This window comes from Corylus avellana, chromosome 2 (assembly GCF_965113065.1).
Source record: "Corylus avellana chromosome 2, dhCorAvel1.hap1.2, whole genome shotgun sequence".
Taxonomy (NCBI): domain Eukaryota; kingdom Viridiplantae; phylum Streptophyta; class Magnoliopsida; order Fagales; family Betulaceae; genus Corylus; species Corylus avellana.
Genome location: NC_142491.1, coordinates 24,067,422 through 24,083,313, shown reverse-complemented (window position 1 = coordinate 24,083,313; position 15,892 = coordinate 24,067,422). Strand labels below are relative to the sequence as shown.

At 32.7% G+C, this 15,892-nt stretch overlaps 1 protein-coding gene across 1 annotated transcript; it reads left to right on the top strand.

Annotated features, from left to right (window-relative positions):
* The first annotated feature begins 2,684 nt into the window (after positions 1 to 2,684).
* Positions 2,685 to 14,209, top strand: KT2/3 (potassium transport 2/3). The gene is made up of 11 exons (XM_088513303.1): positions 2,685 to 3,137; positions 3,653 to 3,871; positions 7,025 to 7,183; positions 7,459 to 7,516; positions 7,817 to 8,134; positions 8,952 to 9,191; positions 9,344 to 9,661; positions 9,972 to 10,202; positions 10,340 to 10,415; positions 11,511 to 12,062; positions 13,982 to 14,209. The coding sequence occupies exons 1-11, from the start codon at positions 2,893 to 2,895 to the stop codon at positions 14,110 to 14,112; spliced, it is 2,547 nt and encodes an 848-aa protein (XP_088369429.1). The 5' UTR covers positions 2,685 to 2,892; the 3' UTR covers positions 14,113 to 14,209.
* The last annotated feature ends 1,683 nt before the right edge of the window (positions 14,210 to 15,892 follow it).

The window sequence follows — 15,892 nt, the reverse complement described above, 5'->3', positions numbered from 1 at the left end:
TAGATGGTATTAAAGAGAGAATGCATCTTTTGTGAAGTTGTAGGATTTAATATGTAAAAAGAGACGCAAATTCAGCAGCTCATGTCTTAGCTAAATAAGCTATTAAGTGTGACATAGATAGTATTTGGCTTGAAGAAATTTCAAACTGTATTTATGGTATTGTAGTCGGGAAACAAATTGCCCTGGTTAATCAATGATTTTATTAATAAAGCATAAGTTAGGTATGCGAGAAAAACATGTTGAGAAAATAGAAAGCAGAATTAGGGCTCAACAGTAGAAACTATCAACCACTAGAAAGGTGAAAAACACGTTTAAGATAAAAGAATGGGAAAAGTACATTTATTCCTTTCAACTTTTTGTAATTTGTAATGTTTCACCCTTTAATTTGTGTAATGTCCCACTTATTTATTATTGAGTTTGTAATGCCCCATTTTTTTTTAAGTAAAAAAATAGCAAAATTAATCCGGATAAAAATTTAAAAAAATGGAAAAAGACAAAAAAAAAAAAAAAAAAGACAAAAAAACAAAACAAAACTCATAAAAAGGGACAAAAATCATGAAAATTTATCTTAGATAATTTTTTCTAATTTTTTTTTTTTTAATTTTTTTTTTTAATTTTTTTTTTTTATAACAAATTCAAAATTCAAATACAAATTACTTGAAAGTTAGTGGGAATAAATGTACTTTTTCCTAAAAAAGTTCTCTTGGCCCTCCAAATGCTGGAAAAGCTGCATTTTTTTATACTAGATTTTTTTTTTAAAATTTTTTATTTATTTATTTTCAATCTTGGTAATCCTAACTACAATGATGCGGACCTCATTTGCTGATTAAAATATAAACATGCATAAAAGGAAATGATTTTAACATATACAACAAATGTTCAAATTGATGAAGTAAATGATTTTAACATATACTAGAGTTTTTTATTTTTTATTTTTTGTTTTGTTTTAGGTCTGTTAAGCCTATAAGGTCAGCAATGCAATTCATTTCATCTTAGGTAGGATCGAGATTCATTATAATTAGCTGCGTGAATTGTGTGCAATTTGAACAATCTAACAAAAGAAAGGGTCGAATGACCATCTATTTGCAATTTCGAACTGCTCATACAAGAGCAAGCGAGCCCTACAACCTTGTCTCTTTAAAACAACCAAAATAGTATACAATTGGGACAACCCAATTTGAAGCGATCCTTAACCCTCCAAAACGACATCAATGCAAGATGTGTCACCTAACGGTCTAATACCGACAATATTTTGAGAAACTTAGCAACTCATTGCCTCTCTCTATTATATATGCAAATAATGCAATCCTTTATTACTCATAAAAAAAAAATGGAAATGCTTTGGGTCAAAGTAAACCTCACTGATGTGAGTGGGGGACCCGAAATGAATACGAGTCTAAAATAATTGAACAGCCGACCTGTTTTAGGCTACCCCACGAAAAAGTGGTGGCAGCTGGGACCATAATTAAAATATGAATCATATAATTTGTGTCTGACAACAATATCTGATACATAAAGGAACATGGGGAGGCAGCCTCGTAGAAATTGAGATTTCTGGTAGTTGTCTGTTTGAATTGCTAGCAATTTGAGAAACTGAACTAATTTACTTGGGTAATTAAGTTACTAGACTGTTAAGAAATTAATCATATTTTTCAGAATTGATGAGGTGCAAAAAATTAAGAACTCAAAAAACAAGCAATCACAAAACACAGAGATTTACGCGGTTCACCAATAAAGAATAAGTCTATAGAATTTCAGCGAGATTTTACTATTTTCGAGAAAAGAATACAAAAGTTGCACAAAACTCAACTACAAAAGCGACTAGGAATAAGACTCCCAACTAGGTTAGAACACCAAAAACATGCCAACAAACTGTACTCCATGGACTAAGAGCATGTTTGAGATTGTGTTTGAGAAATGGAGTTTTTAAGTCAAAATGCGCTTTTTGGCAAAAGCTTCATTTTGCGAAAAGTACATTTTGCCTATTTTTATGTTTTTTGGACCTTTAAAAGTACTTTCAATTTTTTTTACCAATCGGTTATTTTTTTCTTCAAACAGACTTTTTGAGTGTTAAACGCACTTTTAGGTCCTTCAAACGCACACCCAAACAGCCCCTAAGCCTCCGAAAAAAGAAAAAAAAAAAAAAGAATCTTATTTAAATCGTAGGGCTTCTAATGTCAAAATGGATCAAATACAAAATTAGGCTCTACATTATTTGAACAGATAAATCCTATATAAAATCTCTCACGTTACTAGATCAAATTACTATAAATTTAAACAAGTAATTGCTGTAAATCTTTATCCGATACAGAAACTAGCCAAACTAAAAAGCCTAAAGTTTGGTGGGGGTGGGGTGGGGTGGGGTAAGAGACATGTACATAAAGTTATAGGTGAAAGTGTGATTAATAGAGAATGGGAAGATGACAATATCATCTCACCAAAAAAGAATTTCCATCACATCTTTAATGCATGCCAAAATAAAGTGATATTCATCGATGGTCATGAAAGAGGAGATGGGTCTTCACATTCGTGGACATTTTCTAGTGGGTCACATCTTCTTCACCTTGTCACCATGTAGCATATATCTATCATATAATAATTAATTATATGTACACATATTATGGTCCTTTTTCTCTAGAGAAAGAGAGAGAGAGAGAGAGAGAAGAGGGCTTTATGGCCCTCACACAAACAAGGCCAAAAATTGCACACCCCACCATTTTCATGATTTTGAGATCTTATCATCATCATCATCATCAAGCATCAACCATATTTTCCAGAATATTACCACAACAACCAACCTACTACTCTTCCAAATCCTCACAAATCTCTTAACTTCTACAATATATTCAAAAATCTGTTAAAAACACAACACTGGTTTCCGAGGGCCGGAGAATGGAGACGAAATTTACTACCCCATATGCTCTTCACCTACCCTCCGACACCAGGCCGGCTAACCGGAAAAACAAGCCGGAACAGAAAGAAGAAAGCGGTATGTCGTCGTCGTCGTCGTCGTCGTCGTCTCTGAATCTGCGTAACCTGTCGAAGGTGATCCTTCCGCCATTAGGTGTTTCTGCTTCTAATCAAAATCAAATAGAGTCAAAAGGGTGGATCATATCACCCATGGACTCCAGATATAGGTACGTTATATATATATATATATATATATATATATATATATATATATATATTAACTCCACAAAATATTTTTTTTTTTTTAATTATTTATAATTACCAAAAATCAATGGTTATTTGTTTTTCTCAATTATGAACGATAATGGCTGCAACTAATTCATTTCTCAATTTTTTTTGTGCTCATGTACATTTGCATGTCATGTCACCATCTTTTCATGACAGCCACTATATTTTAACGAGCTACTTTTTATATCTATCTACTTAAGTACCGTTTGTTTCGAAGTTTGGCTCAACGGCTAGAAATGGCGGACGGTCAATGACGGCGATGAACAACTAAGGAGAAGCTCAAATTCCAAAAAAAAAAAAAAAAAAACTCATTTTAAGTAACTTAAAAGAAGTTTTTCTGATCAATCAAAAATATTTTGGATCTAATCAAGATTTTGGGCAGTACCAAGTATCGAAAAATGGGAATAATTTTTTTTTTTTTTTTAAAAAAAAAATATGGTGTGGTGTGGTGCAGGTGGTGGGAGACATTTATGGTGGTTTTGGTAGCATACTCTGCATGGGTTTACCCGTTTGAGGTTGCATTTCTGAATTCATCTCCAAAGACAAAACTATGGATTGCAGACAACGTTGTTGATGTGTTTTTTGGAATCGACATCTTCTTGACATTTTTGGTTGCATATATTGATCCAATAACTCTACTTCTGGTTCGTGACTCTAGAAAGATTGCCTTCAGGTTAGTACACTCTTTTTTTACTCGTCGCTTTCATGCCAGAAGTTTCCAGGAAAATATTTTCTGTTCTTTCTATTATTACAATATTTTTATTTGTATCTTCCAATTTTAAAAAGTGATACAGAGCTTACGTATCACTATCGCATGTTAAATTAGTCATTTTTATATTTTTCTCTTTAAAATGTATTTAAATTAAGTTAATTATTAAAAAAAAAAAAAAAAAACTATAAATACCAGAAAGGTGCGACTCTTTTCATATTAGCCGCCTTAATTTTTTTTATAAAAGTGTTTAATTTGATATGAGATGATAGTATGGGACGATCCGATGTAAACTAAAATGCTAAGGTAATTCAAGGATCAAAGTATATATTTTTTTCTCAAACTTTAATAACATGTCAAGTAATTTTTTTTTTTTTTAAGAAAAAAAAAACAGAACCTTTTTGGAACCACTTTTGATTGATTTCTCAAACAAAAACTGGTTATCCTTATCTCAAATAAAGTGAAAATAAATAGGTTAATTTAGACATTCAGTGATGCATGTGCATATTAAATTGATGATTGGAGTAAGAACATGTTCAACTTGGTAATGGGAGAACAAAATCACAAGCGTTTGCTGAAATTGGCTTTCTTGGTATGGTATGATTGATTCTCCCAGGTCAAGATTCACGCAGTCTAAATTGCTAATAATTTAAATATATAATATGAAAAAATATATATATATATATATATATATATATATATATATAGAATTCATCTGTTTGAGTAGGTGGTCAAACAACTCACAATTTTTTTCAGCCATGTAAGCCTCATATAATTTTTTTTTTTAATATATATATATAGTAAAGTATGACGGTGCGTTGCATGCAATAGGATCATCTTAAATTGAAGAGTATTCAGTTATTTATTTTATAAGAGTAAAATTGTCATTTTACATATTTTTTTTTTGATAATTTTATCCTTGTAATATAAACAACTGAATATTTCTGAGTTCAAATATATCTAAGTATGTGTTGGACCAACTTTTTATAATTATTATTTTAGTGGCCCCAAGAAAAATCACACAGTGAAGAGAGAGAGAGGGGGGATATTCTGCTTTTCTTCATAACTTTTTGTCATTAAAATAGTCATGAAGGTCGTATAAAAAGGAAAAAGAAGTCCAAAACGGAGGTCATCAACAAAGTAAGAAGAATGATTGCGAAGAGGGTAGAGTTGGAATTTGGTGCACAAAAATTATATGTTATCGCAATGCCAATCATGATTCATGGCGGTGCCCTCAATTCCCTTTAGGCCTTTATCTACACCACGACAAGCTGTAGAAATAAGGGAACAGATCATATCTGATCTATTTTAGACTAGAAAATATTTAGTCAATGGTCAGGATCTCTTTACAGAGATTTTAAGGCTATGAATAAGACACTTATTATTTCATTAATAAAAAAAAAATTAAAATAATTAAAAATAATAATAAAAAATTAAGAGGTGGCTGGCCACTCAGTAAGGGTGGCCAGACCACCCTAGTTGGAGCTGGGGGTGGCCGATGGCCCTTGGGGGTGGCACGACCACCCTCAAGGCCAAATCTTAAAAAAAAAAAAAAAAAAAAAAAAAAAAAAAAATCATTTGGCCCTTGGGGGCCATGGGGGTGGCCGGCCATCTGGGGTGGTCGAAGCCACCCCCATGCCCAATGGAGGTGTTCCGGCCACCCCAAGGGCCAAACGAAAAAAAAAATTATTTGGCCTTTGGGGGTGGCCGGACTACCCCGAGGTGTTCCGGCCACCCCCAATGGGTGGCCAGCCACTCCTTAGTTTTTAATTATTTTTCTTTTTTAATTATTTTTAAAATATATATAATTTTATTATTTTTTTAATTAATAAGACATGTGTCTCATTTATGACCTTAAGATTTCTATAGAGAGATCCTGACCATTAACTAGATATTCTCCAGTCCAAAATGGACTGGAGAGGATACTGTTCCAGAAATAAGTATATGATTCGTGATGCAAATGAGTTTGACATGTTGAAAACTAAAATTAATTTCTTCGGCGTAGATTTCTATATTTTTTAGCTCGTTAGATGTAATGAACGACCGGATTTAAAAATTTGAGAACCTTATATTTAAAACAAAATATGAGAGAATCTTAATCCGCTAGTATCTGGTGCATCTATCATTTTTATTTTATTTTATTTTTTTATTAAATAAAAATAATCACAAAATATTTAAAATTACTTTTATTCTTATATTACGTCAAAATACTTTTTCAAACAATTTCTAAAAACTAATAATAAAACTAGTTCTGAATTTATAATGTTAAGAATAATATTTAATCTACCTGAGAAGCACATGGTCAAGTAAAAAACATGCTACTAATGTGAAAATATCATTTCTTTTAAGATAGATTAATAACAAGTTTACAAGTGAGCAAATTGCTAGTTTAGAAAAATATTTGATAAATAAAGCATCAGTCATATAAATTGCTACTTTTAAAAACTATAGGTGGACAAATGGTTTTGAAAATATTTTGCTAGTTTTCAAAATAATTACAAGTCCAATTGAGTTATTGATCGTAATCCGCGGGCTAGTGTGTCAAATTTATTTGGGAAAACTTCACGTAACCACTATGAACTTTCATTGTTTACACATTATCTTTCTTAAAGTTGAAAAATTCTCAATTTATTATATCAAACTTTAAAAACATTGCAATCTCACAATTTCTGTTAAAATTTAGGGTTAAATTAGACCGTCAAATGATGAAATGACCATTATACTCCTATAAATTTTATGAAATTGAAAAATTATCCTTAAATTATAATTATTATTTTTTTTAAAAAAAAAAAATTAAAAATTGCAATATAGGGGTATTTTGGAAATTTCTTACTCATCCATTAGGATTTAACATAAAATTCTAAGAGAATGGTGATATTGCAAATTTTTTTAAAGTTCATTACAGGAATTGAGAGTTTTTGAATTTTAGATAAGGGAGATATTACAAAAGTGATGAAAATTTAAAAGAGTTTGGTGACATTTTCCCAATTTATTTTTATTTTTATAACTATTTTGCCCTCTGAGTAAGAGTCGGGCTAACATATATGGGCCTGTAAATTAGTGATCGAAGATGATTGGGATTAACGGAGTGATGGTGATGATGTTGTGATAATAAAGGTACCTGTCAACATGGTTCATTATGGACGTGGCATCAACAATCCCATTTGAAGCTCTAGGATACCTCTTCAAAGGCAAACGGGAAACGGGCCTCACTTACTCCCTCTTGGGCCTGCTCAGATTCTGGAGGGTTCGACGAGTCAAGCAACTCTTCACCAGGTTTTTCTTTTTTTTTTCTCTCAATCGAGTAATGATATAAGAAGGACTAGAGTCCTCCAAAATGTGACGTGTCTTATAAAATCACCATTGAATTTGAGATGATTATTATTGAATTTTGATCTATTAGTGATTTTAAATGACACATTATATTTGGGATGACTCTACGAGAACTCTAGTCCTCTTTATATCAGTACTCCCCCACTCATATTTCCCTCACAATCTGGAGACACATTCTAAACGTAACTCCTTCTGCCTTTCTCTTACTCATTTGCTAGGCTTGAGAAGGATATCAGGTTCAGCTATTTCTGTGTAAGGTGTGCTAGGCTATTAGCTGTAAGTAATACATGCTCCACCCGCTCCGCTCAAATTGAGATTTTCAGCAATTTGTTGCTTAGATTGATGTCAATTTGGATAGTAATTATGAGAGGTTTCATATGAGACTCACCTGACCAGCAACTAATCTGGACAGTGGGTCCCATATAGACAGTTTTCTTCTAAATTGGGTTGGAGAAGCTTTCTTTAACTCAGTCTATAAAAATAACATATATCATTTGAATATGTGAGATGTACATATGTTTTTATAGTAGGGACAAAGTTGTAACTAACATAAGGAATTGTAATCGGTGGGTGCAGGTGACGACATTTACGGTGCATTGTGCCGGGTGCCTGTACTACTTGCTAGCAGACCGGAACCCACACCAAGGAAAGACATGGATTGGAGCTGTGATCCCTAATTTTAGAGAAACAAGCCTTTGGGTACGATACGTTTCAGCCATGTATTGGTCCATGACTACCATGACCACAGTTGGCTATGGAGATCTCCATGCAGTGAACACCACGGAAATGATCTTCATCATTTTCTTCATGCTTTTCAACCTTGGCCTAACGGCTTACTTGATCGGCAACATGACCAATTTAGTCGTTGAAGGAACTCGCCGTACTATGGAATTTGTAAGCACTCCTTTTTGCATCTCTTAAAAAATGCTATTTAGTAGACTGCTACACTATTATCATACAACTATAGAACGACGTGATAATAAAAATCAATCATTGATTTTTTAGAAAGTTTCAGAAAATTTCATTGAACTTCCACTCGTTTTAACACTATCCCTCAAAGTTAAAAAAAAAAAAAAACTTTCAATTAAGAGTATCAAACTTTTAATTTCTTTCAATTATCTCATTCGTTAAGATTTTCTGTTCATTTTTGTCATAATGCCCAAAATACCCCTGTTTTTTTTTATAATAAAAAAACTAAAAAGCATTTGCAAAGATTTTTTTTTTTTTTTTTGAATTTTTTAACTTTGGAGTGTATATACTTTCAAAAGGAGTGGAAGTTCAAGGAGGTTTTGTGAAGTTTTCCCTTGATTTTTCTTTTTACATGCCCTTACTGATCTAAATATTGATTTTCACTGCCACATCATTCACGTTGTATGGCAGTCGTACAACAACGTACTAAATAGCATTACTGCACATTTTCCAGTCCCATATATATATATTATATATATATATACACAGAGAGAGAGAAATGCTAGGCTTACAGAAAAACTTTTACAAACTGATGTGGCATAATATGATTGGATATAAGATAAGTTCAAATTTTGAAAAACTTAATCATGTTATACCACATTAGTTTATAAAAGTTTTTCTGTAAAATTTGTTTATAAGCCTAACACTCCTCATATATATATATATATATATATATATATATATAATCATTTTATGGATTTCTTATATTGAATTTGGTGGAATATATATATATTGGATGCAGAGAAATAGCATTGAAGCAGCGTCAAATTTTGTATGCCGAAATAGGCTGCCTCCAAGGTTGAAACAACAAATACTGGCATACATGTGCTTGAGGTTTAAGGCTGAGAGCCTGAACCAGAACCAACTGATTGAACAACTGCCAAAGTCCATCTGCAAGAGCATTTGCCAGCATTTGTTTTTGCCTACCGTCAAGAATGTCTATCTTTTCAAGGGCTTTTCTGCAGAAGTTCTATTAATCTTGGTACGTACGCAAACTAAATATAATTTATAGCTTTTGAGACACGAATATCATTGGGAGTGAATCCCAATTTTGGTTGCCTTTTCTTGCCTTGATCTAACATATATATATATATATATACACACACACACATGTGGTACATTGAAATTGACTAGGTTGCCAAGATGAAGGCAGAGTACATACCACCAAGAGAGGATGTTATAATGCAAAATGAAGCAGCCGATGATGTTTACATCATTGTCTCCGGTGAAGTTGAAATCATTGATTGTGAGGTGGAGAAAGAACAAGTTGTGGGAACTTTGCAATCTCTCGACATTTTTGGAGAAGTTGGTGCACTTTGTTGTAGGCCTCATGGCTTCACATATCGAACCAAAACTCTTTCACAGCTCTTGAGGCTCAAAACCACCTCTCTAATGGAATCAACTCAGACCCATCTTCAAAACTATGAGAAAATGCTCAAAAACTTCCTTCAGGTCCATATAGATTTTGTTGATTCTACGGAAACTTCACTTTTTTTTTTAGGGAATTACTCCGAAACATAAGTGTTTTTACAATGTCAGTATCTCATGTACGTTTTAGTCCCTTTTAATTTCACGTCGTAGGTCAGAATTAAAAGGAGCTGAAACATGGGATGCTAACTTCGAGGTTATAATTGTAAAACCACTTATATTTTTCGGGGGGGGGGGGGGGGGGGGGGGGGGTAAGTGAAGATTTCCCCAAAATGTACTTATGTTTACTTTGACTAAGGAGTTAAGGCTTGTTATATGGTGTAAATTAATGCAGCATCACAAAAAGCTAAAGGATCTGCATATTGGAGATTTGATGGTGGAGAATGGGGAAGATGAAGAGAGGGATCCAAACATAGCTTCGAATGGGGAAGATGAAGAGAGGGATCCAAACATAGCTTCCAACTTGCTGAATGCTGCTGCTACAGGAAATGCTGCTTTTCTGGATGAGCTTCTCAAGGCCAAATTGGATCCTGATATTGGAGATTCCAAAGGAAGAACCCCATTGGTATTTTTTTTTATAATGTGTTAATTGATTAAATTACCTATGACATGCATATGAGTGAAATTCATGTACATCATCATTGACAGATCAAATAATGTGATGATGATTACATCATTGTTGTTTGTGTTATGATGCTTCAGCACATAGCAGCATCAAAAGGGCATGAAGAGTGTGTTTCGGTACTGCTTAAGCATGGATGTAATGTACACTTACGAGGTAATACCCAATGCTCTACCCTTCCATTTATTACATAAATTTTTCTGCTTTAGCGATAAAAATTGGGAGAAAGGGTTTTGCAATCACGACCTCAAATTATCAAAATTTGCAATGTAGGTATCATATTTTTCAGTCCCTTTTAAATTTACCCTACGGTTAGAGTTTAGAGTTAATTCAAACGGAAAATAGATGAAATTTCTCTTCTACTCCTGTAAAATTCAAAAAATACATATTTACCCTTAATTATTATTTTTAAAATAATAATAAAAAACCTAAACCAGTGTGGGTCTTGGCCATGGGTTAGTCTAGACTAGCGGTGGCAATTCGTGTTCACTTCTCAGGTTTAGGTTGTGTCGATATATGTATATATAAGACCATATAGGTCAACCCTAACCTGACCCATTTAGTTAAACGAGTCATCTCAACCCTAACCATCTAATTTTGTATCGAGTTCGTGTCAAGTTTGCGGGTCATGTCAAAAATTGCCTATAGTATATTATGTAGCGTGTTGAGTTTGAGCAATGTCAAAGCATAGGTATAAAACGATATAGGTCAATCATAATCCAACCCATTTAATTAAACGGGTTAGACTCGTCGACCCAACCCTTTAATTTTGTGTTGGGTTTGTGTACAGTTTGCGGGTTTGGTAAAAAATTGACTGCCCTAGTCTAAACCACATCACCAGAAATTGTTCTAAAAAATATATTATTTTGGGCATTTTGGCATTATATGTTAGGATTTAATGGGGATGAAACTTGGGATACTGACATTACAAATTTTGATAATTTGAGACTATAATTGCAAATCCTAAACAAGCAATGAAGTAAGTGAAGCTTTTCCTAAAAATTAATTACGCTCTTCAGGTTCTTCAATTTGAATTAGGATCTTTTCAATTTCATTTGAACTAGAAAATATTCAGTTAGTTATAAAAAATTGATATTTTTGTCCCCTCAAAAAGTAAAAAGATATAAATATCCTTCTACTATTACTAACTCTGGATATTCTCCATTTCATTTGAAGTGGAGAGGATCATGCTCCCTTGAATTTACTTCAAACTATTTGGTTAATTATGATAATTAATGCCGTAAATGGCAGACATGAATCGCGACACTGCATTATGGAATAGTATATCATCAAAACACCATTCCATATTCCGGATCCTCTACAACCCCACCGCCCAATGCGATTCACACACCGCCGGCGATCTTCTCTGCACCGCCGCAGAAAGAGATGACACAACCGCGATGAAGGAATTACTGAAACAAGGACTAGATGTTGACTCCAAAGATCGCAATGGATTAACGGCAATCCAGATTGCCATGGCCAAAAACAACGTGGAGATGGTGAATCTTCTTGTGGGGAACGGTGCAGATGTTTCGAATGCAAAAACACACGAGTTTCCTACGGCAACTTTGAATGAAATCCTGCAAAGGAGAGAGGTTGGTCACCGGATTACAGTCCCCGATGCCGGAATAAATGGAGTGGTTTTGGCAAGGCATGAAGGAGAGCATCAATGTCCTGGACATGTTTGTCCGAGGGTGAGCATTTACAGAGGCAATCCAGTTGTGAGGAGAGAGGCTGGTTGCGTGGAAGCTGGGAGACTTATTAGGTTGCCAGCTTCCATGGAGGAGCTCAAGAATATTGCAGGTACTTTTTTTTTTTTTTTTCCTAATCTTATGTTCTCATGAATGATGCTCAAACATTATACTAAGAGGGTTAGAAACTACATTTTTATCCAAGAAATGATACATTCTAATAAATATCCCACAAGTTGCCCATATAAATGTGAGCCGGCAAAGAGCACATGGCCCATTTGCAATTTTTTAAAATTTTTAAATCAAAATATATATATATATATATATATATATATATATATATATAAAAGAAGTTATATTGCAAGGGGTGGCTTCGTGGTTTGGTGTGGCCGAAGCCACCCCTAGCCAAAACTGTGGTGGCCGGCCACTCCATATGGGGTGGCCGGCCACCCCTTGCAATATCCTCTTTTTTTTTTTTGGTTTTAATTTTGATTTAAAAATTTTTAAAAATTAAATAATAAAAAATTGCAAATGGACCATGTGTGTTTTGCCAGCTCAGATTTATATGGGCAACTTGTGAGATATTTGTTAGAATGTATCATTTCTCTTTTTATCTTACAACTATCTCGCATTAAGGCATATGTGGCAATCCTAATCAACTCTTGAATTAGTTATTGTTAAATATATGAGATATACTATAGTGCAATAAAAAGATCATTTTTTGCCCATAAAAGTTGTAGGTAGCAAGATGCCACATGCCCTATCAGTGGGTGAGGCCACAGTAACTACGGATGTGGCTTGTGGCCTCTTACCACCTAAGACTTTTATAGGCAAAAAATGAACTTTTTATTGCATTATAGCATTTCTCTAAATATATATAGCGGAAACTTTACAAAATCCCCCCATGAATTTTTACCCGTTTTGAAATTACCTCCTCCGAAGTTCAAAAACACTCAATTTAGGATATCGAATTTTCAAGTTTTTGCAATGTCCTCCATTCGTTAGGATTTTTTTGTTAAATATTTTCGAAATTCCCAAAATAGCCTGATTTTTTTTTTATAAAAAAAATTGCAAAGATTCATGTAAAGGTATTTTTTGCAAATTTCGTTAAATCAAAAACCAACGCCTAATCTATGCATTTTTTTATTTTCTATTAAAAAAAGGCTATTTTAGGAATTTCAAAAATATTTAACGGAAAATCTTAACAGAAGGGGAACATTGTAAAAAATTAAAAATTCGATACCCTAAATTTAGTGTTTTTGGACTTTAAGGGATATAATTTCAAAATAAGTGGAAGTTTAAGAGGTTAAGTGAAGTTTCTCCTACGTGGTTAGGACTGCCACATTAGCATTATGAGATAAAAATGTGGTATATAGGACATAGCATTTCTCTTACATTAATTCTACTCAAAGATGACTTGAATATACTTTTTTACTCATACACACACAATAACATATTCAATCAACATGGCATTCATTTCATTCCCAACCCGGAAAATCTTAACCCTACATTCAAACACTATTTATTAGAATATTAATTAAATGGTTAAATTTATTATCTCCTATTGGTTTAGGCTTAATGAATTGGGAAAAGCTACATACACAGATACACTCACACTTACACTTCTAAGTGTACACTCCCTGACATGGTAGTAAAAATCATCATTAGATCCAAAATCTAATAGTAATTTTTACTGCAACACTAAGGAGTATACACTTAAGAGTATGTGTAGCATCTCTCTTATAAATAAGTAGTTATTTAAGATAGTATGAGACCGGTGAACTGAGTTTGAATCTTATCTTTGTAATTCATCTTGCATTTAAATTAAAAATTTCACATATTTAAAATCACTTACTCATAAAAGTTTGAACCTGCACATAAAGGGGCCAATGTGTTAGAATATGAATGAAATGATTTAATTCATCATTTTTTATAACCTCAAACATTGCATATACTAACTATTTTTTTTCATTATTGAAGTAAAAAAGTTTCCAATTTGACCTTATTTGTTTGTTCTATGATTTTGAATAGGTCAAAAGTTTGGGTTTGATGCAAGAAATGCTACAGTAACAGATGAACAAGGATCACAAATTGATTCTATTGATGTCATTAGAGACAATGATAAACTTTTCATAGCTGAAGATCCAAATTCTGTAATGTAATAAAAAAAAAACTGATACATTAATTAATTAGATTATGTGGGATTAGAAAATAGTTTGTCAAGTATTTTCTATCCCTCACTTCCAGAAGGAAAGTTCTTGCCTGAAAGAGAAGTGTATGTTTTTAGTAGGAATAAAAATGCTCACATATTCATACAAATATCTCTTGTTTTCCCTTTTCTTTAAGTTTTATTTTTTATTTTTATCTTGCACTAATCAGATTGCAATTTAGGAGTGTTGTCTAGGATTTCTCCTTAATGCTCTTCTTTATTTATTTTGATAATCCTTTCTGACTAATTTCAACATGTTTTTCATATGAAAAGTTTTAATCTATAGGTTCGAGCAAGAAAAGATTACATAATGTTTATCTAATAGGGCTTAAAAAAGAAGATTATTTGCTCAGGAAAAAGAAGATGATAAAAAAGAACTGAAGCACCAAGCCAACTTGCTTCAACCTTCTTTAATTATTAGAATATTATTTAAATAATTAAATTTTTTTATTTTTTATTAATTTAAGCTATTAAAACAATTAATTATTTAATACGGTATCGAAATTGTGACTTCGTCTCCGTATTTTTATGAGCCCCAAGCTCCCAAATTAACCTAGGCTCAAAACTAGGGTGGATAGATTAACTGTTTACCGCCTACCGACTGCGACAGAATCTACGTTAACCGCCTACCGTCAGAAGTCGGTCGGTAATCAGTTAAAAATTTTTATACCGACGTTGGTTTGGTTTGGTTATATAGTATAAGTATCTTTTTGTCGAATTAACCGATAAGTAACTAATAATAAATATTCTAGGACCAATTTATTAGTAGAATTGTAGAGCATATATATGATGAACTTTTATTGTGTCAATTAATGGGCCCATTTAAAATTTGTTTGGTTCAATAAGATATTTTAGCCCATAAAACAATTTGGACCCCCCAAAACAATCAATTTTTTGCTCAATTAAAAAATCCCACGGTTAACTGATTAACCAAACTTTCGAAATAAATCCTAATCGAAATGTAATCGATAAATTAACTGATTTAACCGACAATTTTAGTTAACCAACCGAAAATGACTTTATAGAACCAAACCGAACAGTCTTGTGAGATAATGTGAGATAATTAAATGCGGGTCTTCTTGGATAATTCAATCTTAAAGAAACATCTTGACATAGAGGTTTGTGAGATTAATCTTATCACACAGAGGATCCAATCTGAAACATGTTTTCTTTTATATATATATATAAAGTAAGATGAAAAAAGAAAAGGCGGAAAGGTAAAACTAGAGTTTGATGATATTTATTATTCAGTTCATTCATCATATATATATATATATATATATATATATGGCCTGCAATTAATTTAATGGACTTTCATTTTGTTTTGCAGAGCCATTATTAATGGTGAACATTTCTTGTTTTGCTGGGTAGTAGAAACACAAGCCCATTTTGCACTTGCATTTTGCTGGGTCACCGCAATCATCAACAGTCTTGCATGGATAATTCACATTCCTTGCTTTCCACTTTTGACTGCAAACCTGGTAAAATCTGTTATAATGTTACAAACATGCTTTTAATTTTTGAGCCGTTGGTTTATATTGATGAGTTTTTAAAGAAAAAAATCAGACTAACGGTTTTATGACCGTTTGGATATTATCAAGTTTTATGATTTTTGTTATTCTCTTCAACCGTTATCACCGTTTGTCATTTACTCATATTCATTAGCTTTGGAAAAGGTCAGCACTTACTTATTTCTATATATGAATATATATTCTTCAATCTCGATAGTGAAA

What these genes read in the sequence shown, in the direction of transcription:
- KT2/3 (XM_088513303.1), top strand. Translation starts at nt 2,893, where the DNA reads ATGGAGACGAAATTTACTACCCCATATGCTCTTCACCTACCCTCCGAC. An exon ending in CTCGCCGTACTATGGAATTT is followed by an intron (nt 8,135 to 8,951) that starts GTAAGCACTCCT and finishes TATTGGATGCAG; the next exon opens with AGAAATAGCATTGAAGCAGC. An exon ending in GGAGCTCAAGAATATTGCAG is followed by an intron (nt 12,063 to 13,981) that starts GTACTTTTTTTT and finishes GATTTTGAATAG; the next exon opens with GTCAAAAGTTTGGGTTTGAT.